Source organism: Morus notabilis, unplaced genomic scaffold (genome assembly GCF_000414095.1).
Source record: "Morus notabilis unplaced genomic scaffold, ASM41409v2 Scaffold75, whole genome shotgun sequence".
Lineage (NCBI taxonomy): Eukaryota > Viridiplantae > Streptophyta > Magnoliopsida > Rosales > Moraceae > Morus > Morus notabilis.
The window spans coordinates 325,943-350,942 of record NW_010361425.1 but is presented as its reverse complement, the minus strand read 5'-3'; the positions used below and the strand labels follow the sequence as shown (position 1 = coordinate 350,942).

Genomic DNA, 25,000 nt, shown 5'->3' with positions numbered 1-25,000 from the left:
GGGGAGGGAAAGTACACTAAACTACCATAGAAATTTTTGACTTAATCTTCCAAGAGGATATATAATTGTGTGTGTGTGCGTGTGTGAATTTTCTGCGCAGAAGTTGCAGATCTTCTTCCTAAAGAGGCCCGGTCATGAAGTTAGATTTCGCTAATTGAGATTCTTGCAGAGCTATAAAGTTGGAGAGCATCTTGTCGCGGGGAGGGAAAGTACACTAAACTACCATAGAAATTTTTGACTTAATCTTCCAAGAGGATATATAATTGTGTGTGTGTGCGTGTGTGAATTTTCTGCGCAGAAGTTGCAGATCTTCTTCCTAAAGAGGCCCGGTCATGAAGTTAGATTTCGCTAATTGAGATTCTTGCAGAGCTATAAAGTTGGAGAGCATCTTGTCGCATCACATAAAACTTAATATTTAAAGCCTCAAACTAAAAGTTTAAGAACATCATACCGATAAATCCTTTGAGAATTTCTCCGCGATCACGTTGGCTTCTGTACCGTTTATCTTAATTTGGTAGCTGGACCGTCTCAAAATTAGGGTTGTCCGCTCCCAATTTTCAGGAGAATCCATCTGTTTCAAGAACAAAATAACAACAAAATAAAGCCCAGGTAATAACATATCATCAGTTGGCAGTAAAATATTCTGGAGTTAAATAACAGTTTTCAAAACTATTCAGCAAGTTTCAACATAAAGTACTAACAACCTTAAAAGTTTCGAATACAAATATGAATTATGCAAGACACGCAGAGATGGTAAAAGATAATCTGTTTAACTAAAATGGAAAGAGCCAAAATTGGTATGAATTATGTAATATTCGTCATCTGCGCCCATGTTCATTTTCTTCCTAAAACAAAAATCCAAATAACCCAATAAGAATACGTGACTTTCATTAAGCACAAATTTTCCTAAAGGCTAGCAGTTTATTATAGTGTTTTTTTTTTTTTCTTTTATAAGAAAAAAGCTTTATTGATTATGAGAAACAAGTACAAAGGAAAGGTGGCGAGGAGTCCTCAAGGGAAAAAACAAAAAAGCCAAAACAAAAAAAAACAAAAAAAACAGAACCAGCAAATACAAAACAAAAAATGAAAAAAATAAAATAAAATAAAAGGCAATTACAACAGTATAGTGTTAAACCAAAGAAATAAGTAACAACAATACAATAATGGAAAAAGTGATGGAACAAAAACCAAGCATACCAACAACAGAACGCTGAATGTGGCGTTTCCTCTGGAAATATGCGTATCAATCTCCATTTGCATCTCTGGGTCTGTAAAATGCGTCACCAGAGAACAAGACAAACATATTATCACATTTGGAAGAAGGAAGCAGTTGAAGAGATTTGAAAGGGAAGTATGCAAAAATAATATTAACAGCAACAGTCCTTATTGTCTTGACTTTTTATGCAAAGGATATTTTAGTTCAACAACTAGCATTTGAAATGTCCCAGAGAATGCTTACACTCGCGAACCAACTAATTTTCCATCCTTCTCGTCAATTTGCAATAAATAAAAGGATTAATTTTAAAAAATCTCTTTTGAACTATTGCCTTTGTCCCAACTTACTCCCCGAACTTTAAAATGTCACAAGCATATGCCTTGAACTATCAAACTGTTACAAGAAATTGCCCTCCATCCACATGGAAATATTGGGAGGTCTTTTTTTTTTTTTTTTTTTTTGAAACTATATCTATGTGATCAGTATAGATTCCGTCAAAAGATTTCGTAGAACTATATTGCTTCAAAATGTTTGTTTCTACAAAAGGAAGTTCTTACAACCATGTTAAGCTTTCATTGTATCAGTCATAAACTCTCTAGACTACTAGGCAAAAACAAAGAGCAGCAACTGCACAAAGATAGTAGAGAAGATAGTTTTTATAGAGAGGATATACACGACACCAAAAAAAAGAGTACCCAGTCGAAAGTATGGTAATTACTAAGGTTGAAAATAGTTGAGGCTCTGTCTTCTTAGACAACTTTGCCTTTCCCTTCTTTCCCTTCTTTCCCTTTTCCCGATTTCGCTTTCCCTTAGACCTTTCTTTTGGATCCAAAGTTTCCACAACTTCCTTCATTGCATAAAGGGCATTTTGCACCTCCACTTTGTCCGCCTTAGCACTGTGACTGGAAGGTAGCGTTTGGAATTCTTCCGTCAAAAATACCCACTCATCAACATTTTCGGGTGAGACAAAGTCAAGTGCGACTGTTATGCACATCAAGTTTCTAACTTGATGAGGACAGCCAGCAGCTATGAAGACAACATCTCCAAGTTTTTGAACAAAGGCCCACGGTTCAATCCCATATTCCTCTTTAAGCTTCCTTTTCGGCTCCATTGTCAAAAAACATGGTCTAATCATGAATGGGGTGAACAACCTTAGCAGTATGACTAGTACAACAGGTTATTCACCCAATTCATGATCAGACCATGTATTTGACTATGAGTCAGAACATTAAGAGGATGTGTATATTCAGGTGTAAATGTCACTTCAGCAGTATGAGTATTCAGGTGTAAATGTCACTTCAGCAGTATGAGTCAGAACATTTACTGCATCATACATGTCACAATGAACTTTGGTTACAGAATCTCCACATCCAAGCTCCTGTTGAACACCATAAGAAATATAGGTCTTGGGCCCCATGTCCGGCTTTAAAGATCCCTCAGGCAATTTGACAGAGGTTTAAAAATCCATTAAGAGGTAGACATGCCAAGCAGGAGATGAATTCGGCATTATGATGAGGCAAACACTCCCCAAATAAATTAGACGGGGGGCCAATCTTTCAATTTAAGCATCTGAGGCCACAACACCCAAAGGGCAGCTTAAGTGGCTCAGGATCTCACCTTACATGTGGGAGGTCTTGGGTTCGATTCCCCTTGGGGTACCTCCCTCAATTTGCCCTGGTGTGTTGGGATAGGAGGGTCTATTAGTCAGGTGCTCAAAGAGGCCTGGATACCCTAGGTTATCAAAAAAAAAAAAAAAAACAAAAAAGAGTATTTGGGGCCACATTTTAAAATCAAAACGCACTTTAAATATCCAGTGAAAAACTTATGGTTATTAATGTCACCCTCGCACCAATCCAAGCAATCAATGGCCTTGACTTCCAAATGTCTATCATGCTTCTCATGATGCAATTGACGACACGCATGACACATGACCAATGGTTCCCAGCTTAAACCTGATGTAGTTTCAAGCACATTATCAACAATTACCGGTTCACCTCTCTTCCAATGCCACCGAAAAAGCTTCAAATCTTCATGTTGGAATTTGCTAGCCTTTGGATTGTACAAATAGTTGTCATCAGAATCTTCTCGATTAGCAGCATTCCTTACCGTGTGGATACTCATCTCACTCGCATCCCTGGCATTGAGACATGAACATTGATGTGTAGGAATTTCAGATGTATCAATGAGTTTGTAAGAATCTGCTAGTTCTTTTGCTTTCTTTACCAACTCTAAAACAAAATTTTCTGGAAACAGGCTCCTCAATTCTAGAAGCACGCCACAGCAGCCCTCCAAGAACTTTGAAGGGCAAGGAATGCTTCCATCTTTAGTTGCTTTCCACTCCGAAAATGGAATAACACTGTCGTTACAACTGGAGCCAGAAGGAGCTTCCTCTTTGCTCTCACCACCATGCAAATACCCTAAGCCTCGATTAATGAATGGCATAATAACACCCTCCCCACCTCCCTACAGGCTGCAGGTGTCTATCTCGAGTCTCCCGGCAACAACCGAGGCAAAGGTCATATGAACATAGAGGACAGCTTCTGTGAAAATCAACCGTAGAAGTTTTGCAGTTGTTGCAATAAATACTCTCCTTTTTAGACTAATGTAACTCTTGTCTCTTAGCCTCCATCTCACTTTCAATTCCTTGTTCCTCATTTCATCTTTTCAAAAATGGAAGAAGCCCTTGAAGCAAATACCTTGAGTGCTCAATTTCTTCGTCCTTACTAATATTTAATTTCAGATTCTCAATCTTTGTTATTGTGCATCCAAACAGAAGCATGCTTTGCAATTGCAATTTTCACGGCATACAGGACAAGCCTCGGCAATGTCCTCTTCAACAACATTCGCCCAAAACCTCCTTTTTCCAACCCTTGCGTCCGCACTCTATTTCGACCATCTTCAACAACATTCGCCATTTCAAAATCCCCAACTTCCTGAACATTCTTGACATTTTTTCCATTCTCTAGAACATCCTCCACAACAACATTCATCTTTTCCCCACCATGCTTGACTGAAGGTTCCGGACTTTCATCATCCCGACCAACTTCCAGAAAAGGCAAAATAAGTTGTGGAAAGTGGTCGGGAAGAGGAAAGTTCGGAACTTTTTTCGTCAATAACGGTGGGGAAAAGGTGAATGTTGTTGGTGAAGGAGTTGAGAAGAAACGTGGAAGGCAGAAGAAGGTTGTGAAGGGATCATAAGTTTTGGTGGAGAAAGTTTCGGAAAAGGCAAAAGATGTTGAAGAAATATTGGGAGTTTTTCGTCTTACAGTGTCACAATTTACCCTCTAAACTTTATGTTGCTTGAAAAAGTTTGGGGGTAAACTACATAAAAGCTATAGTTCAGTGGGGGTCTTAAAATTATAGGTTTTATATTTTTATCAAGTGTAGGCACGGTGTCATGCTAACATCTCTTTGCGACATGATGGACGACATGATGGACAACCTGATAATGTCCAATTTAAATCCACTGATTTGAGAAACGAATATAATGAAGTGAAATTTGTAGTTTCTCATATTCTTTAAATACAAATTTGAGTAGAACCGTAAACAAGTAAAGATCGTTGTTTAACTGTTATATCGGATAAAACTTCCAAAAATCAGCTCAAATCAAGAATGGATAGAACATAAAATATAAGATTGTGCCTAATCAGATTATCCTTACTTGAAAAGTGAGTTTTTCAAGGAATAATTATTTCTTTCATTGATCATCTATTTATAGGATTTACAGAGCATATAAAAATCCTTCGAATCAGGAAAGTAATCACTAATTTAAGGAATATAGCTAATTCTAGGGAGAGACTAACTTTTGACAGATACTTTCCTAAAATACAAAGATCAACAGCTAATTAGCTAATTTACAGCTTTACAAAGATTGTTTCCAAAAACAGTTCCGATTTCCAACACTCCCCCTCAAGCTGATCTAAAGATATCTTCCGTAGCCAGCTTGCCAATTAAAAGGTCAAATTGTTTTTTGTACAGCCCCTTGGTGAAGACGTCTGCCACTTGTTCCTCAGTAGGAATATAGGTCATACACACCAAACCGTTATCTATCTTTTCCTTAATGAAATGCTTATCCACTTCTACATGTTTTGTGCGGTCACGGAGAACTGGATTATGGGCAATTGAAATTGCAGCCTTGTTGTCACAATACAACTTCATTGGAGATGACCCCAATGCCTTCAATTCCTCTAGCAATCTTCCTATCCACATAATCTCACAGATGCCATGTGCCACAGCTCTAAACTCAGCCTCCGCACTACTTCTAGCAACTACGTTCTGTTTTTTGCTTCGCCATGTAACAACCAAGTTACCTCCCACGAATGAGCAGTACCCCGAGGTAGATCTTCGGTCCACTATGCTTCCAGCCCAATCTGCATCAGTGTAGGCTTCAATTTGTAGATGTCCCCGTGACTTGAACAGAAGGCCTCTACCTGGTGTTCCTTTTAGGTACCTTAGAATCCTGTAAACAGCTTCAAAATGTTCCGATCCGGGTGAATGCATAAACTGACTAACCATGCTTACAAAGAATGCTATGTCAGGGCGTGTATGAGATAAGTAAATCAGTCTCCCAACGAGTCTCTGATAACGCTCTCTGTCCTTCACACTCTCAGCTTTTGTAGGTTGTAGCTTTACATTAGGCTCTATTGGCGTTTCAGCAGGCTTGCAACCTAACATACCCGTCTCATTAAGTAGATCGAGCACATACTTACGCTGATTTACAATAATACCTTCTTTGGACCTAGCAAACTCCATTCCAAGAAAGTATTTTAATGCCCCCAAGTCCTTGATCTCAAATTCTTCAGTGCGTCTTCTTTTTAACTTCTCTAATTCACTATAATCATCTCCAGTTAGCACTATATCATCCACATACACAATTAAGATGGCCACTTTCCCTTCCTTTGAATGTTTGTAGAACATAGTGTGATCAGCTTGACTTTGAGTGTATCCATACCGCTTTATCACCTTGCCAAAGCGCTCAAACCAAGCTCTAGGGGACTGCTTGAGTCCATATAAGGACTTCTTCAGTTTGCACACTTTTCCAGCTCCAAAACTTTCTTCGAAACCTGGTGGCGGACTCATGAACACTTCCTCCTCTAGGTCTCCATTAAGGAAGGCATTTTTAACATCCAATTGATGTAAGGGCCAATTAGAATTTACTGCAAGAGACAACAAAACTCTAATTAAGTTTATTTTAGCTACCGGGGCAAAGGTTTCTTGGTAGTCTATCGCATAGGTTTGAGTGAAACCTTTTGCCACAAGCCTAGCTTTATATCTCTCAATACTTCCATCAGCTTTACTCTTTATTATAAAGACCCATTTACACCCAACAACCTTTTTTTCTCTCGGCAATTCTACAATCTCCCAAGTACCATTTTTCCTCAAGGCATTCATTTCCTCAAACACTGCCAATTTCCAACTCGGTTCATTTAGTGCTTCCTGAATGTTTCTAGGCACCACAAGGTTTGAAATATTTGTAGTGAATGCTCTATAGTTGTTAGAGAGATTATTGTAGGAAATATATTTGGCAATAGGATGCTTAGTGCACGTGCGGGTTCCTTTTCTAAGGGCAATGGGAAGATCAGTGTCAAGGGCCTATGTAGGAATTACTGGGGCTAATTCTAAACAAGGTTCGGGTGCAGAAATTTCAGAATTAGAATTAGAGAGTGATGGCAAAGAATGAGTAGGAATAGAAGAATTACTTCAGACACTTGGAAGACCATCACCCAGGGCTTCCGTTTGACCATGTGTTAGGATGATTAATTGGTCTTTACTTCTTCCAGGGATATTCTTCCTTGCATAAACCACAGGCTCAAGATTGCTGCGAATTTTTTTCATTCGTAGTATTTCTTTTTCTGACAGACCAATGATATTGGGTTCGGATGCAGTGGGTTTAGTTTCCTTATTTTCTTTTTCCATTGATTTAAAAGAGATATCAAGGATCGGATTAGGTAAGGGTTCAACAATTTCCCAAAAATTTGGTTCAACTAAGTTCTCCCCCTGAAGTAAATTTTTGGTAAAATATGGGGTATTTTCCATAAGAGAGACATCCATAGTTGTGTAAAAACGTTTTGTAAGGGGATTAAAACACTTGTAACCCTTTTTATTAAGAGTATATCCTACAAAAACACATTTTTCTGCCCTTGGGTCTAGACCGTGACCTTTTTGGAAGGTGAACATATGTAGTGCAACCAAATATTTTTAAAGGTAATTCAGAATTAATTCGAGAATCTGGAAATACCTTTTTGAAACACTTCAGTGGTGTAGTGTACTGTAAAACTTTTGTGGACATCCTGTTGATTAAATATGATGCAGTTAGTATGGCATCCCCCCATAAGTATTTTGGAATATTCATGTAAAACATCATAGCTCGGGCTACTTCTAACAAGTGTTTATTTTTGCGTTCAACTATTCCGTTTTGCTCAGGAGTATCTGAACATGATGATTGATGTAAAATACCTTTTTCCTTTAAAAAGGTTTCCACGACTTTATTAAAATATTTTGTTCCATTATCAAATCTCAAAATGCTGATTTTTGTTTAAAATTGATTTTCAATCATTGTGTAAAAATCTTTAAAAATTCTTTCAACTTCAGATTTTTCCCGCATTAAATATACCCAGCAAAGACGAGTATGGTCATCTATAAAGGTTACAAACCATTTTTTCCCTGAAATAGTGGTTACCTTTGAGGGTCCCTAAACATCGCTATGGAAGAGAAAAAATGGTTTTGAAGCTTGATAAGTTTTTTGAATATAAGGTTTACATTGGCTCTTTGCCAATAAACAGCTTTCACATTGAAATGATAAAGGATTAACCTTTTTAAACAACGCTGGAAACAAATGTTTCAAATAAGAAAAACTAGGATGGCCCAATCTGCAATGCCAAACCATTATTTGTTCACGAACAGAAAGAGAACTAATACTACTAAGTCCTTGAGCAATTTTATTACTAGGTAAATTATCCTCGAAATAGTAGAGACCATTGATCATCCTAGCATTGCCAATCGTCTTCCCCGAGCTCCGGTCCTGAAAAATACAAGGGATTCATAGAAGGTGACACAACAATTAGAATCTCTAGATAATTTGCTGACAGATAAGAGATTACAAGTAAGTTTAGGAACATGGAGAACAGATTTAAGATCTATTCCCTCAGAAATTTTTATCAGACCTTTTCCTGCAATGGGTGAGAAATTACCATCCGCTATCCTAACCTTTTTATTTCCAGGACACGGTGAATATGATTCAAACAAATTTGAAGAGTTGGTCATATGGTCGGATGCTCCAGAATCGATTATCCATGGAGCAGATGATTTGGAATGACAAGCTAGAGCATTTAATTCATTACCTGTGTATGCCACAGAAACACTAGGAGTACCAAATGATGTCGAGTTGGATTTCAGCAGTGTAAGAAGCTGCTCCATCTGCTCCTTAGTGAAGGGGTTGGTTTCGGCCTCATTAGCAGCAGTGAGGGCATGTCCTAGTTTGTCACCTGTTTTACCTTTCCAATTCGCAAGTTTCCCATGGATCCTCCAACAAGTTTCACGGGTATGGCGAGCCCTGTTGCAAAAATCACACCAAAGACGTGATTTGTCATCTGATCTACGCTGATATGTGGTGGCTTTGTTATAGCCTCCACCCGTGGTTACCAAGGCTGAACCTTCAACAGCAACTCCAGGTCCCTTCTTGCCCAGCATCACATTCCTCCGACTCTCCTCTTTTCTAACTTCCGAAAAAACTTCACCAATTGAAGGCAGGGGTTGCCTTTCAATGATTCTCCCCCTTACCTCATAAAACTCGACATTGAGGCCAGCCAGGAATTTGAAGATACGATTATCCTCCACAGTCTTCTTATGATGGCGTCCATCCTCGGCAGATTTCCACTCATAGGTATTGAAGAGGTCCAAATCTTGCCAAATCCGCTTCAAAGAATTGAAGTATTTTGTGACGTTGTCCTCCCCTTGCCGAACTTCACCGAGTTTGAGGGTCAATTCAAAAATCTGAGATTGATTCCCTAAATCAGAATACATCTGATTTACATTTTCCCAAAGCTCTTTTGCCGTTGGATAGCACATGTAATTAGAGCTAATGTCTTCTTCCATAGAGTTCAAAAGCCATGTCATCACCATGGAATTCTCAGCGTCCCATGTAGCATAGTCCGGATCATCCTCTGCATGAGCCTTCTTGTCACCCGTCAGGTAGCCCATCTTTCCACGTCCTCTGATGTACATCCGAACTGATTGAGACCATCTCAGAAAATTGTCACCATTCAATCGAATCGTGGTGATTTGGACAGAATGGGATTCCGAGGTGGTTGTACTGATTTTTGTGGAATCAGTGGCGGTGGGATTGTTCAAAGATGATTGAGGAACAATAGGGAATTCATTTGAAATATCAGACATGGTGATAGAAAGAGCAGAGAATCGAATGAAAGGAAGAAGAAGAAGAATTTCAGTAAGCAATCGCCTACGCTCTAATACCAACTTGAAAAGTGAGTTTTTCAGGGAATAATTATTTTTTTCATTGATCATCTATTAATAGGATTTACAGAGCATATAAAAATCCTTCGAATCAGGAAAGTAATCACTGATTTAAGGAATATAGCTAATTCTAGGGAGAGAATAACTTTTGACAGATACTTTCCTAAAATACAAAGATTAACAGCTAATTAGCTAATTTACAGCTTTACAATGATTGTTTCCAAAAACAGTTCCGATTTCCAACATCCTTACACCCAAAAGATGACAAAGTAAAACAAATGAATCCTATATTCGACAAGTAAAATAAAACTAACCAACTAAATTAGGTATATGATTTTTAAGTTTAATATTCTTGAGATTTTTCAGGAAGCTTACCACATTTTATTTTGTTCTGATCATTAGCAAAAAGCCTGACAATATCTCCCTGGAAATGGTAACAAATTAAGTCAGAGAAGATAATTCCCATCACATGTATTGGAAAAAAGGCGCCAGATTTCACAATATGTCATTTAACGCAGTAAGCTACACAGGATAATTAATTAAAAAATCATCCTAGCACGAATCCACGCACACGCACACATCAAACATTCTTTCATATTTCTATGAGGCATAATATATGACTAGATCTAGCATTATTGAATAAGTTATATAAAAACCTGACGGCCTTGATCATCCATTGGAATGCACTCAACAGCAATTATTTTATCAACGTCATCAGCTGTGACAATGTATTCTGGATTTGTAGCTCCTGAATCAGAAAATATAATTATAGTAAAACTAAAAAGGATAAATGAAACTGACACAAAACAATTTACAACGACAAACTGTTATTTCACTAAAAACGTCTAATCTGCAATGACAGTACTAAGAAAGTCAAATCTTTTTTTTTCTGCTAACCTTCAATGTACTGCCTAGTCCCATCCTGAAGGTGACGAACCCACTGAAAGTACAAACACGATTGATGACATCTAAACAACAGAAAACTCGGTGTGTATGTGCACGCACGCATAGATGTAGTATACTGATATGCATATAGATTCATTACAGCTAGATAAATCAAACAGTTTAATAGATGGAACAAGGAATTTAACCTGAAACATGCAAAGAGAAGTTCCTCGAACTGGATATCCACATCCAAGAAGTTTGCCTCCTGGTATGGCATCACCAATAATCTGGAAATTATCTATGCCAGGGCCCTCTAAATTGAAATAACTAGAAAATGTTAGACACATCAGAGAACAAGCCACTGGCACAGAAATTGAGAGGGGGGGAATCACCTTCAAAAGCAGAATAAATTTCTTCATTTGTTTTGGGAAGGGGAGAGGAAAACAAGTTGCCACCTGCCATTTCTCCTATCCCCGCATTGGCAACACCTTTATCAACCGAACCATAAGGGAAACCGCTCGCCACCTCCCTGTGAGTGTACCGTTTCAGCTAAGGCAAATTGATAAGAAAAGGTTTTTTTTTATAAGAAATATCCTTTCACTGATTATTTTATCAATTACAAGTAGAAAAGGATGAGAGATATCTCCAAGATCCTCAAGAAAAACAAAAGAGAGAAAGACGAGACAAAAAAAAAAAAAAAAGAACTTGATCATCCTAGAGAATAAAACGATATTTTATTTTGCAATTACATCCATCCAATTTAGAATAGTCAAAGAAAACGGAATGTCCTAGAACTCTTTGTCGGTTGTTGGAGCCCAAAGCAAGGCTAAGAATTTCGCTTTCCAAAAATAGCTATCAGCCCCATCTCCTCCTAAAAAATTATGGAATTCCTCTCCCTCCATCTTGTCCATGATAATGCAAGCACCATTCATCTCCACAAAATCTTGCATGGAACCAAGACATACCATATCCTCAAATCAATAAAGATTTGCATTGTGCAAGGAACAGCCAAAGAAAACCTGCCTCCTTTAAAAGTTTCAAAAATTATTATTTAGTAACTTTGCAGGTGATCAAGTGATTGCCCCTCTTTTTTACGGAAAACACGCCGGTAAGGAGTCGGAGAAATGTGAGGATTTCTCCTTTGGGCCATATCACAAGTATTTAATTTCCCATGAAAAACCAACCATGCAAAAACTTAACTCTTTGGGAAACACAAGATTTCCAAATGTAATTAAAAGGCTCAAAAGTAGGAACCTCAGGGCTGTCAACAAAAATGGGAAAAGGACATTTACACGAGAACCCAAATTTTATATGAAAAGTTCCTAACCGTCAACTGAGTAGTGTTCATAGAGACATTTAAAACAAAACACTGTTATTTAGAATGAACAAGAAGGAATAAAACCCATAGTATCATATGTACTAAAATCTCCAGCTAAAAGAGAAAAAGCAGGGGGAAAAAAAAGGCAATTGTGAAATAGTTCATTTCAAAGGGAAGTAAAAGAAATATTATAAAATTTGACAAATCATTCCAAAATTAGCTCAAGTATTTGGGGCATGTCAACATAGAAAGTCTCAGTAAATAAGTCATTGTGACACCAAAATGTTATTGGAAGAGGAACGAAGAGTAAGGATACCATGCTTATTAACATTCAAGAATGACATTTTGAGACATGTAAGCTCATTAAGTTTAGAAGTACTTGACACAAATAAGAGATGAGAAAAAGTTACTCCTAATGTAGCTAAAAGCTAGCACAAATTCAACTGTGAGTGGTAAGGTAAAAGAAGGATCAAAATTTAAGAAACTTAAATAGAACTCAACAAAGAAAGGAAACCTAGCAGTGCTCATTATGAAAAGAGAGAATGTCATTTTTGGTTAGCATCAATACCTCGTATCTGGAGGATCAGACATATAAGCCGAGGAATTGTCAGTTGGATCCGGATGTTCTTCATCAACAAACTGGTTATAGGGAGGTGATCCACGTTCAGTGAAAATAAATAAATAAAGTTTCAATAGTAAAGCATAATTCACATGGTATGTAATACTACCGTGGGTCTATGAGAAACTTGACCATTCAATGCACCAGAAGCTCTGCCACCTTGGCTATGAGATCCACTTTCAGGATGAGTTTCCACCACTGTTGTTATTTCTCTAATTTTGTCCTGCAAAAATGCACAAATGCCTTTATTGTACTTGGCAAACATCTTCACGTATCACTTGTAAGTCTGAGAGAAAACTTTTCAATGAGGCATTTAAGCGTACACACAAGTCTTGAAAGACCAAGTTGTCCTGAATATGATTAAAGGTTGAGGGACCTAACTCCTAAGAGGTGGTTTCTGGGGTTGCCTTACTGACTTGATTCATGGCCTTTATATAGATGTTTTGCTCACAAACTGCAAGCTTCAGAATATCTCAGTTCTGACTCTACATTAGAGTGCAGCTGATAAGCTAGATTGATAATTTATAAAGCGGCCATTAGAGATTTATTAAATATTCAACAGTTCAGCTTGAAGTTTCATGCGCCTAGTCTGAGTGTGAGCTGTCAAATGCCTAGATTCTCTTTTCCCTTCATTTCAGTTATTTTTATGTTTCCTATTCTTCTTCAACTGTCCGGTCTTGTAATCTAGCTTTCAGCAAGAACTTAGCAAACAAATACAAGCCAACAACCTACTTTTAGCAAAACTAGGTCATATATAACCTTTGTTGGTTAACCATTTCAAAATACGCACTTTCACATAGTTTTAGGGGACACACTAAGAGCCCAAATCAAGTCAGAGTACAAGCCAAAATAGACTAGACTAATTTGCTACACTTTGTAGAAATTAGATGTAAATTCCCAATACGAATAATCATTACAATCATGTAATCACAAGATACGAAGCTTACATGTGAAGTTCTTATCTTCCACTGCAACTGATCATGTAGGTACTGCAGATACATGAAAATAGGAAGCTTTATTCAAAAACAAGTACATGACTGATAAGAGAAATCATGCTCAGTTATACAGTGTGTTTTAGTCATTCCTATAGGCCTAAAAGAAGTGATATTAAAAGAGAAACTCTTAGAAATGCTATGAGAACTATTTAAAGAGCACCCAAATGTCTACCAAAGAACAATATCCCTATTGTATTTGGAAGTGACCGAGGTGAAGTAGCATGACAATGCTTTTTCACCTAAATGGGAGATGTTAATGTAGTTTGGGACAGAATTAAATTTTGTGGCATTGTGGTTGTCTCAAGTTAAAGGCCTCAATGTTTTTTCCTTTTCAGACTTGCTTAGAGGATAGGATTTAGCCCTTCATTAGTTTTGTGTTCTTAGTTTTTTTGCTTCCGGTTTTGTTTTGCTTTGGTGGACTCATTGTCCCTGTTGTACCATTTCTTTTTGTCCTTTTATTAATAACATTCTCTCGTTTCTTATAAAAAAAAAAAAAAAAAAAATCATTAATTATTATTCTGATATGCTGTTTCATTGGAGAATGATACAAGTTGACATATTAGTGAAACTTTTACACAGTCGACCGGATGTCTAGCAAGATGTCGTTTACCCATCGCCCCTCAGTAGAACTTAAATGTATCTTTTACAAAATGCTCAGTCGAGGCTTGAGTAGAATAGGAGTTCACAGAGACATGTGGAAGGCCAAGCAGCTTTAGTAATTTATAAGGCTGACAAGCTTTAGAGAGTAGGGCAAGGTTCCCATATGACAGAAGGTTGTAAGCTGTGACTCGGCAGAGATGGTTCAAATCAAGCAAAATCAAAGACATCTGTTCAAAGCCGAGATGCTAAGAACCGTAGACTTAAGGAACATTGAATGGTAATTTTAGTGTTCTTTTCGACTGCTGGAGATGCCATGGTAGAACATCCCTTCACCATTCTAATAACCAGAATTTAGCCACAAAAAACTCATCAAAGCCATTAAAGTAGTTACTTGTTGATGTTGCATAAATCACCAAAGTGAAACTTCATGTTACCAATCCATGTAAATCATGGCCTACGACCACCAGACCTGCTGCCTTAATAGGTCCTTAGTTGTGGATTTGTAGTTGGTTGTGCGTGGAAAGAAATTCATAAGCATACTTTACAGCTATAACATGCTTTACAAACTTAACCAATTACCTTCAAACTGCTTGATATAGAAGATGCATTTATGACACGAGGCCAAATGCGATATTCAGCCAACAACCCAAGCATCGATGACATGAAGACATATCTTTCATCTTCAGCAGCCTAATATACAAATACATCGTTAATAGTTAATACAGCAACGTTGCCCGTGAAAAAAAAATTTTAAAAAGGTATGAACAAAAAAAAAACAAATATAAGAAAGCTGCAAGAGGCACTAATATAAATACAAAGTAGTTCAAGAAACTTCTAAATTGATATTTAGACAGTAAAAAACACATGCTCCTCATTTCTCATCATAGATGGGACACTTCAATGGTAAACAAAGTCAATATTTACATTAATATTGTGATTCTGTCAAAATTTATTTGCTTAACTTGACAATCTGGCGTGACTGCTAAAAATTTGCATAACATAGCAAATACATAATATTATTTGGAAGGTAAAGGATAAGCAGCATTGAGAATTAGGTTATTAATTCACCTTCAATTCATGGGTCAATTTTAGATTTTCTTCAAGATCACCTTTTCTACGCACCAATTCATTTAAGGCTGAAGATACAGCTTCATTCTGCTTCTCATCTATTGCCTATCACTCAAGATAATGTTATTTCACCATCAGAACTTTGAAACGAATATAGGGCAGCAATACTATCAAAGTCAAAGAGAAAAAAAAACAAAGAACCATTGCAATAAGAGGACTTCAGCACGCTAAAGATTTATTAATACATCTCAAGATATGAGCATACCAAACGTAAGTCCGAAAATTTCCTTTCTAATGCATACTTCTCATTAAGCAGCCGTAATTCCTGGAACAATGAAAACCATTGCATTCCATTAGACATGAAAATGCAGAAGTACATTAACCATAGCAATACTTGCATTGGAAGAAATGGCATACCTTCACAGAGGCAACAACAATTTGTTCACGAAGAAACTGGATCTCCTCTTCCTGTTTTCTGACTCGTGAATACAGTTCCTAATTGCAGACTTTGTTAGTGTAAAGGAAGAGTATTGAGTTTTATTGTATTGATTCGACTGAAAAAATAATGATATGATTATACCATAGCCTCTCGGTCTTGAAGATGAATAAAATTCCCATCTCCTTTTAAATTCTTTGGGCCAAAATGTTTCTCGGATTTATGCCTAAAAAAGGAAGAAAACAAAACAGGAATGATGATGATCATATCCAAATTCGAGTTCTTATTGCAAGTACTAATTCCAACATACTGACAAAAAAATCAAAACGTAACTCCCAAAAATATTTAAGACGCGAAAACTTGCAAAAAGAGAAATCGATTACCCATCTAAAACATCAGGACTATGATTCTGGACCCCATCATCCTTGAGCAAATGCAATGAGCCCTTAAGAGAAGACATCTCATTGAAACTTCAAACTTCTCTTTGACACAACCTCTGATTGAATCATAACGGATCTTTTCCATAATAACCAACTGAATCTCGCATTTTAGCCCAATTCATTTTCCCTTCCCATACTTCAAAGTCCAATGCCTTTACCAAAAAGATTGCACTACCCAAGTATCCCTATAACTATTAAGAGCAAAAGAGTTGGTCATGCCACACAATGAAAAACAAAATAGAATTATAGGCGTAAGTTTTGAACAACGTCAAATAGGAAAAACCCATGTCAGGAAACATAAATACAATATCATATAGAACACTAAATGGATAAAATAATTCTTCTTAATTAACTGTCTTGATAAATAAGTAAAAAGGGCAAAAAGCTGTCCTTTAACCTCAAATTGGATTTGTCCAAAGGCAATTTCAATAACCATATTACAAAGCTAAATAATGCAAACACAAAACGTAAGAAAAGTTGGTGACAAATAACTTTCCCAATTCATGTGAAGCGCCTCAGATAAAAACATGGTCAAAGTCCCAAAAAAAAGTGTCAAATTAAAACATGAAAAGTGATTCCCAAATACTAACAAATCTTGACCATACAAAGCTAAATATTCCTAAATCAAACAAACCGAATACCATAAAATCACGTACACAATTTCAGCAGAAGTTTCCAACAGAAAAAAAGGTGGGATATTCCATGTAAGTTCCAAAGAAGATGGGATTGTCAGAAAACACGAAAAAAAAAAAAAGAAACAAATTTGTGAAGTACCTTTTCCCGTACTTGAAATATTATCTTCAGGTGCCCTCTAAAGAGGAAAACATGAAAAAGGTGAGAAATCAGAAAACAGAAAGAAGGCCACAGATCCGACTAAAATGCCCAAAAGGGCAAAAAGAGCATAAAACAAAAGGGGAAACAATGGATGTTCTTGAATAACAGTGTTGTACGGTTGCGTGGTTTGAGTGTTTTGACGGTTTGTTATTTGGGCAAAAAAGTCTGTCAATGCCTCTAATTTAGGGGTGGGAGCTATTAAAAAGGTCCCCTCAAAGAGACATACTGTAAATTTTCAATATTTAAATCTGATTAAAACTTTTTTCATATTAAAAAAGTATATATAAAATGGATAGATATCACCTTTGAAAAATATAAAATTACGGGAGAGAAATTCCCAATTGAAAAAGGAAAATGCCCATTTTCCATGCTTTTCCATTTGTATTGTAGTTATTGAGTTGGACTTGGAATGATAATAGAGTGTCAAAAAGCCAAAAGTAGGAGCGTGTGAAAATGGGAATTTTTTTTTGGAAACGATCAGGAAGAAGAGAGGAAATTGTTTATTCATTGGTGTGGCCAATTGGCAAAGAATGGTCAACATAAGTGGAGAATCTGCACATTAGAGTGAGTTTTTTTTTTTCTTTTTTCTTTTTTTTTCGAGTATGTTGCTATGTTTGCTCTATTGGTCAAAAAAGTGGTGAATCTGCACATTGGAGTGAGTTGCTATGTTTGCTCTATTGGTCAAAAAAGGAGGTGATTATGCTTTTTGTGGGGGGGTTTTTTTTTTTTTTTTTTTTTTTTTTTTTTTTTTTCTCGCGCACTAGTTGCTTTGCTTGCTCTATGGACAGCAAAATTTCACCCTTCTTTAGTTATTTATTTATTTTTGCTAATCATTGTTCGTATTTTATGCGTGGTAATTTCTAAAATATATTAATGATTTAAAATATGATTTTTTGCACTGATATCTCTAAATTTGAGCATGTTTGGTACAAGAAGTTTAAATTCCGGTTCAATGGTCTCGTTCATTTTACCGATTTGAGTTTTCAGTTTTAGGTGTCTACAGTAAAAAATTCTCAGAAAATATAACATCTATTTTTTTTTTTTGCTACAGTAAAAAGCTTTCAGAAAATGTCACATCTCAGCTCGAATTGAAAATTCGAATCTGCAAAGTAAACGGAACCTTTGTTATTGTGTTTTTTTATATAAAAATTTAAAAATGCGTTTGATAGTTTTATCTTGAGATTATTTTTAATTTAAAAAAAAATTAAAATTATATTTAGTGGTTTAATTTTTAAAAATATATAATAATAATTAAAATAATAATATATTAAATAAACATTATATACATGAAAACGTGTGTTATGCTACTACAGAGGAAATGGGTGTGTGGTTAGGGGCAGCGAGGTCGTCGGAGAAGAAGTAGTCGTCCAGGGTTCCGACTCTGGTGAGGTGGAGGAAGGGGCGGCGGCCGCACTCTCTCTCTCTCTTTGTCCCCCTCTCCTCTCTCTCTCTCTCTCTCTGTCGAAGATTCGCGCCGATGACCATCGTCTCTCTCCTCTATTCTCTCCGTGTCGAAACAATGCCCCGGAGCCATGCCTCCTTCACGTCCCAGATCTGAAAATCACCGTTATTTTATCTCCTCCGGATTATGATCAAACAGTTTGGGCATGGAGGTAACAGAAATCCATTTACCTATTCTTGTTTACTATTTTCAACCAAAACACTGATGCTGAAAATGGCCAAAATGGGCGCATACCCATTTTTTTCCTCTCTCTCTCACGGCATCTTTCCTTCCCTGCCTGTCAATCAGTCTTGTCTCACTTTTCTCTGATGGTGGATGATAGAGGTCTTGTACTCCTTATAATGCCCGTAAGAAGATCGGATAAGAGGTGGGGTCGGGGGAGTCGGAGAAGAGTGGGGGGAGGGGGGGCGGTCGGAGAAGCCCATCCCCACCCGGTGCAGTCGAACGGAGAACGAAGAACAGCGAGGAAAGAAGAAAAGGAGAGTAGAAGAAAATGGAAAACGAGTATAAACCGTTTTCAGAAATGTATACAAAATATGAAACGGGTCAAAAACGTTTTCAGTTTCAATTTTTAAGAAAACACAAACCAAACGTTTTTGAGATTATTTTTAGTTTTTGTTCCAAAAAAACGTGAAAAACGTTTCTGAGATTGAAACTAATCGCGCTGTTGGCCCTGTTTGTTTCCCTTCTCGTTTTCATTTTTCACGATTTTCGAGAATGAAAAATGAAAACGCATTTGGCGTCAAATTTTTGAAAAATTAAAAACAAAAACGTTCTTGTCCTTATATGAAAATCTGAAAACGATTTATTTCCGTTTTCATTCTTCTGTTTTCATTTTCTCTCTTTAGCAAATTCACTCTGCGACTATGCGACTGCGCGCCCCCCGTCCCCGTCTCCGACTGCGCGCCCTCCCCCCAGTCTTCTGCGACTGCCCGCCCCGCCGTCTGCGACTGCCCGCCCCCCCCGTCTGCAACTGTGCGTCCCCCAAACACAATTTTAGTTTTTTTAAAACTGAAAACAATTTCAAAATAAAACTACCAAACGTATTTTCAGAAATGATTCCAAAATGAAAATAAAAACGTTTTTATTTTCATTTTCATACAGAAAACAAAATCATTTTCATTCCAAAATGAAATTGTTTCTGTTTTTTTTAACGTTTTTCGAGAAAAAAATGAAAACGTTTCTAAAACGACGTTTGGCGCAATAAAGACAAAAAAAGAAATGAAAATGATTTTTTGGTTTAGTGTAAAATGAGAGAGAAATGAAAAATGACTTTTAATCATTTTTCATTTTTTGTTTTTGTTTTCTTATCTCTCGAACAGAGAGAAAGAGATAGAGACATTAATGAGTTTTTTTATACTGAAAATAATCTCTTGATAAAACTATTAGACGCATTTTCAAAAATGATTTCTGTATGAGATTAAAAACGTTTTCATTTTCATTTTCATACAAAAAATAAAATCATTTTAGAACGAGTTCCAAACGCGCTTTTAACATTTTGAATTTGTAATTACTAAAAAATATTACAATAATTAATAATGGTGATATATAGTATTGCTCCATAAAGAATTGCACTACTTAGTAATTATGAAATTAGAGGAGATAATCTACTAGATAACGAAATTATACCTTTTTTTTAATTCCGACGACAAACTTATTCGGTAGTATTGAAAATGAAGCTCTCAAATTTCTATTTTCTTTGCATTTCTACAATATATTTATACCAATATTATTTTGTGAATATTATCTAAATGATCGAGAATGACATATGTTGCTCTTTGTTATTTGTATCAAAAACTTATTTACTAATAATGCTATAAAAATATGTTATAATAATGTTGGGATGTGGTTTTAACGGTGACTCTAATATTTATCCATCACTAGGTGTCACTTTTATAACCCAAGATATTAATCCGACAGTTATAATAAATTGAATAATTGACAAAAAAATTAATAACAATTAATAAAATTAAATTTGTATTGCTCCACGTCATTAAATTTCTATATTTAGAGGTGATTACCGATAGAAATATAACCATTGAAAACTCATCAAATAATGTTGATATTTAATTATTTTATTGATGAAGAATATATCTAATCTAATCTCTTAAAAAAAACAAAAATCAATTAATCCACTACTCCATGATGCAAGATATGCAAATGTTTTTGCTCGACATTTGGAAATTACTTCTTAGAATTTTAACTTCTGTTTAGTGTTGATACATGCATAGAGAAGAAAAAAATAATAACAATAACGGAGACTCCATCCAAATGTTGGAGCTAAGAAGCTCAGCTACCTGACTGGATTATCAAGAATATAGCCAGATAAAATGTTAAGATGTTATTGTATTTGTGCATGGATGCAAGGTTAAACCCAGTTCACAGTCCAATAACTGAAATCCATCAATCAAGTTTCTGTTTTCTCACTTGTGAAAAACTAATTCAAGTAGAGTTGGTGATCATCATGCTGTAATTCCTTCCGAATCTGATTTATAACGCCATTTAAATCATCCCACGCAGAAAAACAGATTAGAAAGGACCTCAAAGAACTAGCAATATGAAAATCCCAGATCTTTTTCTTTCATTTTTCTCTGCTTATCCCTCTTCGGAAAGGCGGTAGACAGGAAACCAAAGGAAGACCCAACGCCCTTATTTGGAGCCAAATTAATGTTTAGTACTCGAAAGAACTTTTTATACCTTCAAGGCTCTCTCCCAACGATAATCTGCAATGCCGACTTGTATACTTTAGTGAAACACAGTAACAAACTATTTAAAGAGGTAAGCAAGAAAGAACAGTAATTCTCATGTTACCCATAAGTTAATGGGAGACGAAAAATGTTGAAACTACAATAGGAACTTTCAAGACACCAACACAGATAATATGACAAGTAATTTTGGCTAGGAAGGTCAATCCCCAGTCCGCACAGCATATACTTGGATCAGATCTCACCCTATGACCTTGATACAAGACCTGAATTGCCGGGCCCTAAGCAAGCTATAATCTTAGATTCTTTCTGTGTGGTGTTGCAAATGGTTAGATATAATCCGTCTGCTATCCCTATCCAAAGAGTGTATGATAATACTAAAAAGCCAAAACTGTTATAAACAGAACCAAATGCAGCACAAGGTTTATCAGTGTCAACTTGAACGGAGAATGACAACAAGGTGATATACAAGTTTCATAAAGACAAGGGCGTTTACTGTCTACGTTCAAGATGAAAATAGAAACTACTTGTCCCTTACACATTGACAGGACATTCCTTAATGCCGCACAAACTGACATCAGAGCAGAGTCGCACATCCTCTTGGTCAAAAATACATTGTGGACAAAATGCTTTAATTATAAAAGAAACAAGACTTAACATCAAAGAGCATCCACCAACAATCATTTTTTCCTTTCCACGTTTTCTTCCCCAGGGTAGATCAAATATACAAACCACCACCCTTGATACATGAATATTGAGAGATGCTATTTAGTTTTCTTGTTATTGATTTTAGACACATTACCTAATTTTTGAAGCCTCTCTAGCATATATGAAATAAGAGCAACAAATACTACAATTGTCACACCAACCAGCCACTGACTTATATTCTCTTCGAAAACAGCAAACACGCACCTGCTAATTATCACGTGGTGCTCAATCACTCCTGACTCCATAAAGGTTATGGAACAAGAGGTAATTCATGTTGTCAACACTCTCTTTGGTAGTTAAGAGTATATGATGTTAGCACATCGATAATCTCTACAGTTCCTACCTTACAGTTACCGGCCACGAAAAACCGCTAATGCTTAAACTAAATACCCTTTAACCCAGCACCTGTCCTATCAAGAGTTGTCAAATGCATATAGTTCATATATTATCAGCAGTTCTATCTCTAAACTGCACACACAAACATTTATACATTGAGCGCCAGACATGTCCAAAGACTCCAGCTCTCCACATAATCCAGCAAATGAAGGCCAAACTTGTGAAACTAAAGTCGTAGATATCGTTTAAATATTAACATAATTCAAAATGATAAGCTAAAATTGTGGATATCGTCTTAAAAGGACAACTCCTCCTCTTTTGGTTGTACATAATTTTTCTTATATTAATAAAGTTTCCTGTTTCCAAAAAAAAAAAAAAAAAAAAAAAAAACCAAATGGACTAGTGGCAGTACTTTTTTATACGTTTAAAATTACTTTTAGCACATTAGCTCTATTAAACTTTCAAATCCAATAACTACGAAACTTACTTATGCATACAGTACTTGAACTCTTGTCCCCTGACAAGATCTTTCTCTCCTTCTTCAAGCTACAACAATCAAACACATAGAATGTAACCAATTGGTGACCCCACAAGCACGAACTAGATGAAACCAATTGTGTAAGAGAATTTTTGCCTCATCCCTTACCGGATCACTCTCATAAATGATCTCATAACAAGTCGGAGAAAGGCAGCGTAAAGCACAATTTTCTTTTGCTGTTGCTGAAGACTTGCATTGCCAACCCCATAATCCACTGTTCCAAAGGTAAAGCACAGTGAAAAACAATCATACAATCCAACAAAAAATGAGAACCATTATTACAAAGCAATTAATATTTACTTCTGTACCTCTCAATATCGGCATAGCACTGGTTCTTTTTCTGTCTGGTCTCAAGGTCCTGTGAAAATGCCATATGAGAAAATAATAACCAAAATAAAAATAAAATTTAATAAGAAAACGAGAAAACAGCAGACAGGTTGATGGTATACAGTTATAGGGCGACGAGATTTGGCGAAAGCAGTGGGCACAGCGGTCAATAATAACAATAACGATAAAAGAAGGGAAATTCTGATTATAAGAGCGGAAATAGGAGGCCGAGCCTTTTGATTTGCCATTTGATTCTCTATTTTGGGTGTTCTGGGATTAAAATTTGGATATCAAGATAATGGCATGTCTTAAGAGTCAAGGAAGATGTGTGGATGCAAACACCAAGTTGTGCTCCCCTGCATCATGTCAAATAACTTATCACTTTACTGTAGATGTTCAGCCAGGAGAATTAAGAAATGCGGATAAAATCACTGTATGCCTATTAAGCATCTATCCATGTGAACTGAAATAGTGAGATCAAATCGAAGATATATCAGAAAGCAATAAAAAACTTGGGAAGTAAAATCATCATTGTAAAGTTAACAATGCACAAGCCACACAATAAAGCCAAACAAAAACACTACCAAATGTGACAAAATCTTCTTCTTTCTTTTTTTTTTTTTTGGTTCTTTTTTTTTTCTGCTCAAATTTGACTTGACTGCCGTAAGAGACATTCATAAATTTAGATTGCGTAAAAAAAAAGTATAAATGGTGCTAAATCAGCAAGTACAACTGCTCATAGAAGCTCTTCTGTGTTGGATATAGAAAACAAAACCACACAAATCTCGGCGACAGAACTATTGTTCCTAAGCCTATATTATTTCGACAAATACTATGCTATCCATGAACGTTCAGAGAAGCTAAGAAAAGCTGAAATTTCACACAACGAACCACCACCCATATTGATTAAAGGAAGGAAAAAGATAGAAAACAGCTTCCAGATTGATTCACTATTCCAGCCGAAGACTAGAAAATCGGCAATAACAATACTTAATTGGAATGAAAAAAGAAGAGGAAAAAAAAATTTGGAATTGCGAAAGAAATCAGCTTCTTTTGGAGCTGTGACAATCAATTTCCGAAATCCGAAAAAGGCATGAGTAAATCAAATGAGCAAAACTCACAAAAAAAAAAAGACGATGAAGATCGTTGGCTTACGTTCTAAGGAGAACAGGAGGAGTGGCTTCTGAAAGCGGCGGCTGAGGAAGAAGGAGAGAGAAGGGAGGTTTTCAGAGAGAGAGAGGTCGCCGGGTTCTCCGGGAGGGGGATTGATGAGTTCGCCGGAGCGAGCCGCTGGTCAATTAAAGTCGAAAGGAAAAAAGAGTAAATTGTACTATTGAACTCTATTTTTAACTTTTTGCATAATACACCTTAAGTTTTTAACTACGGAAAATTGAATATCGTAGGTTACAATCGGTAACCATGTAGATGTCGGCTGACGGTTTTATACACTAAAATCCGTACACTAGAGGAAAACTCGACATTTTTCAAACTAAGGTCCGTTTTGTTTAACTCAGTTTAAATAGTGAGTACAGTTTAAATTGATATTTAATAATCATATAGATTGAATTATATTTTTTATTTCAACTGAGTTAAACAGCTCAATTTAGCTTTCATCTTAAATTTAACCATTCAAATTATTTTTAAACAGTAAAAAGTATCAACTCTCTCTACTTTTCACACCTATTAATCATAAATTTAAATTTTATTTTCTGTTTAAATTAAAATTTTAACTACAATGTTTAGTTGTTTAGTGGGGGGATTCGTACCCCAATTTAAATTATAATTCGTGGTTCGCTATAATATTTACTCTCATAAAAAATATACGTAAATTAAAAATAATTTTAATTTTATAATTTTAATTCATGAACCAAACGTAATGACGTTATTTCAAATTACAATTTAAAATATATAATTTAAATTTTTTTGTTTAAATTAAAAAATTTAAGTCAATAAAATTTAAACCAGCGTAAATGGGGGCTTAATTGTGAAGATAAATATAAAGAGATGTGTTTTAAAAGTACGTATAAAAGATAGAATGAGG

At 36.1% G+C, this 25,000-nt stretch overlaps 2 protein-coding genes across 4 annotated transcripts in view; both read right to left on the bottom strand.

Moving 5' to 3' along the window:
* The window catches only part of LOC21406593, a 35,699-nt gene extending 18,563 nt beyond the window's left edge, over window positions 1-17,136 (bottom strand). The window contains exons 1-17 of one of the 3 annotated variants that reach the window (XM_024166456.1): window positions 16,824-17,136; window positions 15,993-16,240; window positions 15,754-15,835; window positions 15,591-15,668; window positions 15,439-15,498; window positions 15,174-15,278; window positions 14,685-14,795; window positions 13,458-13,499; window positions 12,620-12,733; window positions 12,460-12,530; window positions 10,966-11,102; window positions 10,780-10,886; window positions 10,586-10,628; window positions 10,345-10,436; window positions 10,064-10,112; window positions 1,198-1,268; window positions 452-571 (exon numbers count right to left, since the gene is read on the bottom strand). In XM_024166456.1, coding sequence (XP_024022224.1) covers window positions 452-571; window positions 1,198-1,268; window positions 10,064-10,112; window positions 10,345-10,436; window positions 10,586-10,628; window positions 10,780-10,886; window positions 10,966-11,102; window positions 12,460-12,530; window positions 12,620-12,733; window positions 13,458-13,499; window positions 14,685-14,795; window positions 15,174-15,278; window positions 15,439-15,498; window positions 15,591-15,668; window positions 15,754-15,835; window positions 15,993-16,069 — 1,359 coding nt within the window. In that variant the 5' untranslated portion in view covers window positions 16,070-16,240; window positions 16,824-17,136. Of the gene's footprint in view, window positions 1-451; window positions 572-1,197; window positions 1,269-10,063; window positions 10,113-10,344; window positions 10,437-10,585; window positions 10,629-10,779; window positions 10,887-10,965; window positions 11,103-12,459; window positions 12,531-12,619; window positions 12,734-13,457; window positions 13,500-14,684; window positions 14,796-15,173; window positions 15,279-15,438; window positions 15,499-15,590; window positions 15,669-15,753; window positions 15,836-15,992; window positions 16,241-16,705; window positions 16,722-16,823 lie in introns of those variants that run through there. The other 2 variants (XM_024166458.1, XM_024166457.1) reach the window with 2 other exon arrangements.
* Window positions 17,137-20,520: 3,384 nt separating this feature from the next.
* Window positions 20,521-24,356, bottom strand: LOC112091850. Its single transcript, XM_024166493.1, has 6 exons — window positions 24,115-24,356; window positions 23,082-23,315; window positions 22,941-22,990; window positions 22,741-22,846; window positions 22,582-22,640; window positions 20,521-21,068 (listed from the first exon to the last, which is right to left on the bottom strand). Exons 2-6 carry the CDS (start codon window positions 23,205-23,207, stop codon window positions 21,017-21,019), a joined length of 393 nt encoding a protein of 130 aa, XP_024022261.1. The 5' UTR covers window positions 23,208-23,315; window positions 24,115-24,356; the 3' UTR covers window positions 20,521-21,016.
* Between the last annotated feature and the right edge of the window lie 644 nt (window positions 24,357-25,000).

Excerpts from the sequence above, each read along its gene's own strand:
- LOC112091850 (XM_024166493.1), bottom strand. The coding sequence starts at position 23,207 with ATGGCAAATCAAAAGGCTCGGCCTCCTATTTCCGCTCTTATAATCAGA. Across the intron at positions 22,991-23,081 it reads AATCTCGTCGCCCTATAACT|GACCTTGAGACCAGACAGAA; the intron begins GTATACCATCAA and ends GCATTTTCACAG. Across the intron at positions 22,847-22,940 it reads TGCTATGCCGATATTGAGAG|TGGATTATGGGGTTGGCAAT; the intron begins GTACAGAAGTAA and ends CCTTTGGAACAG.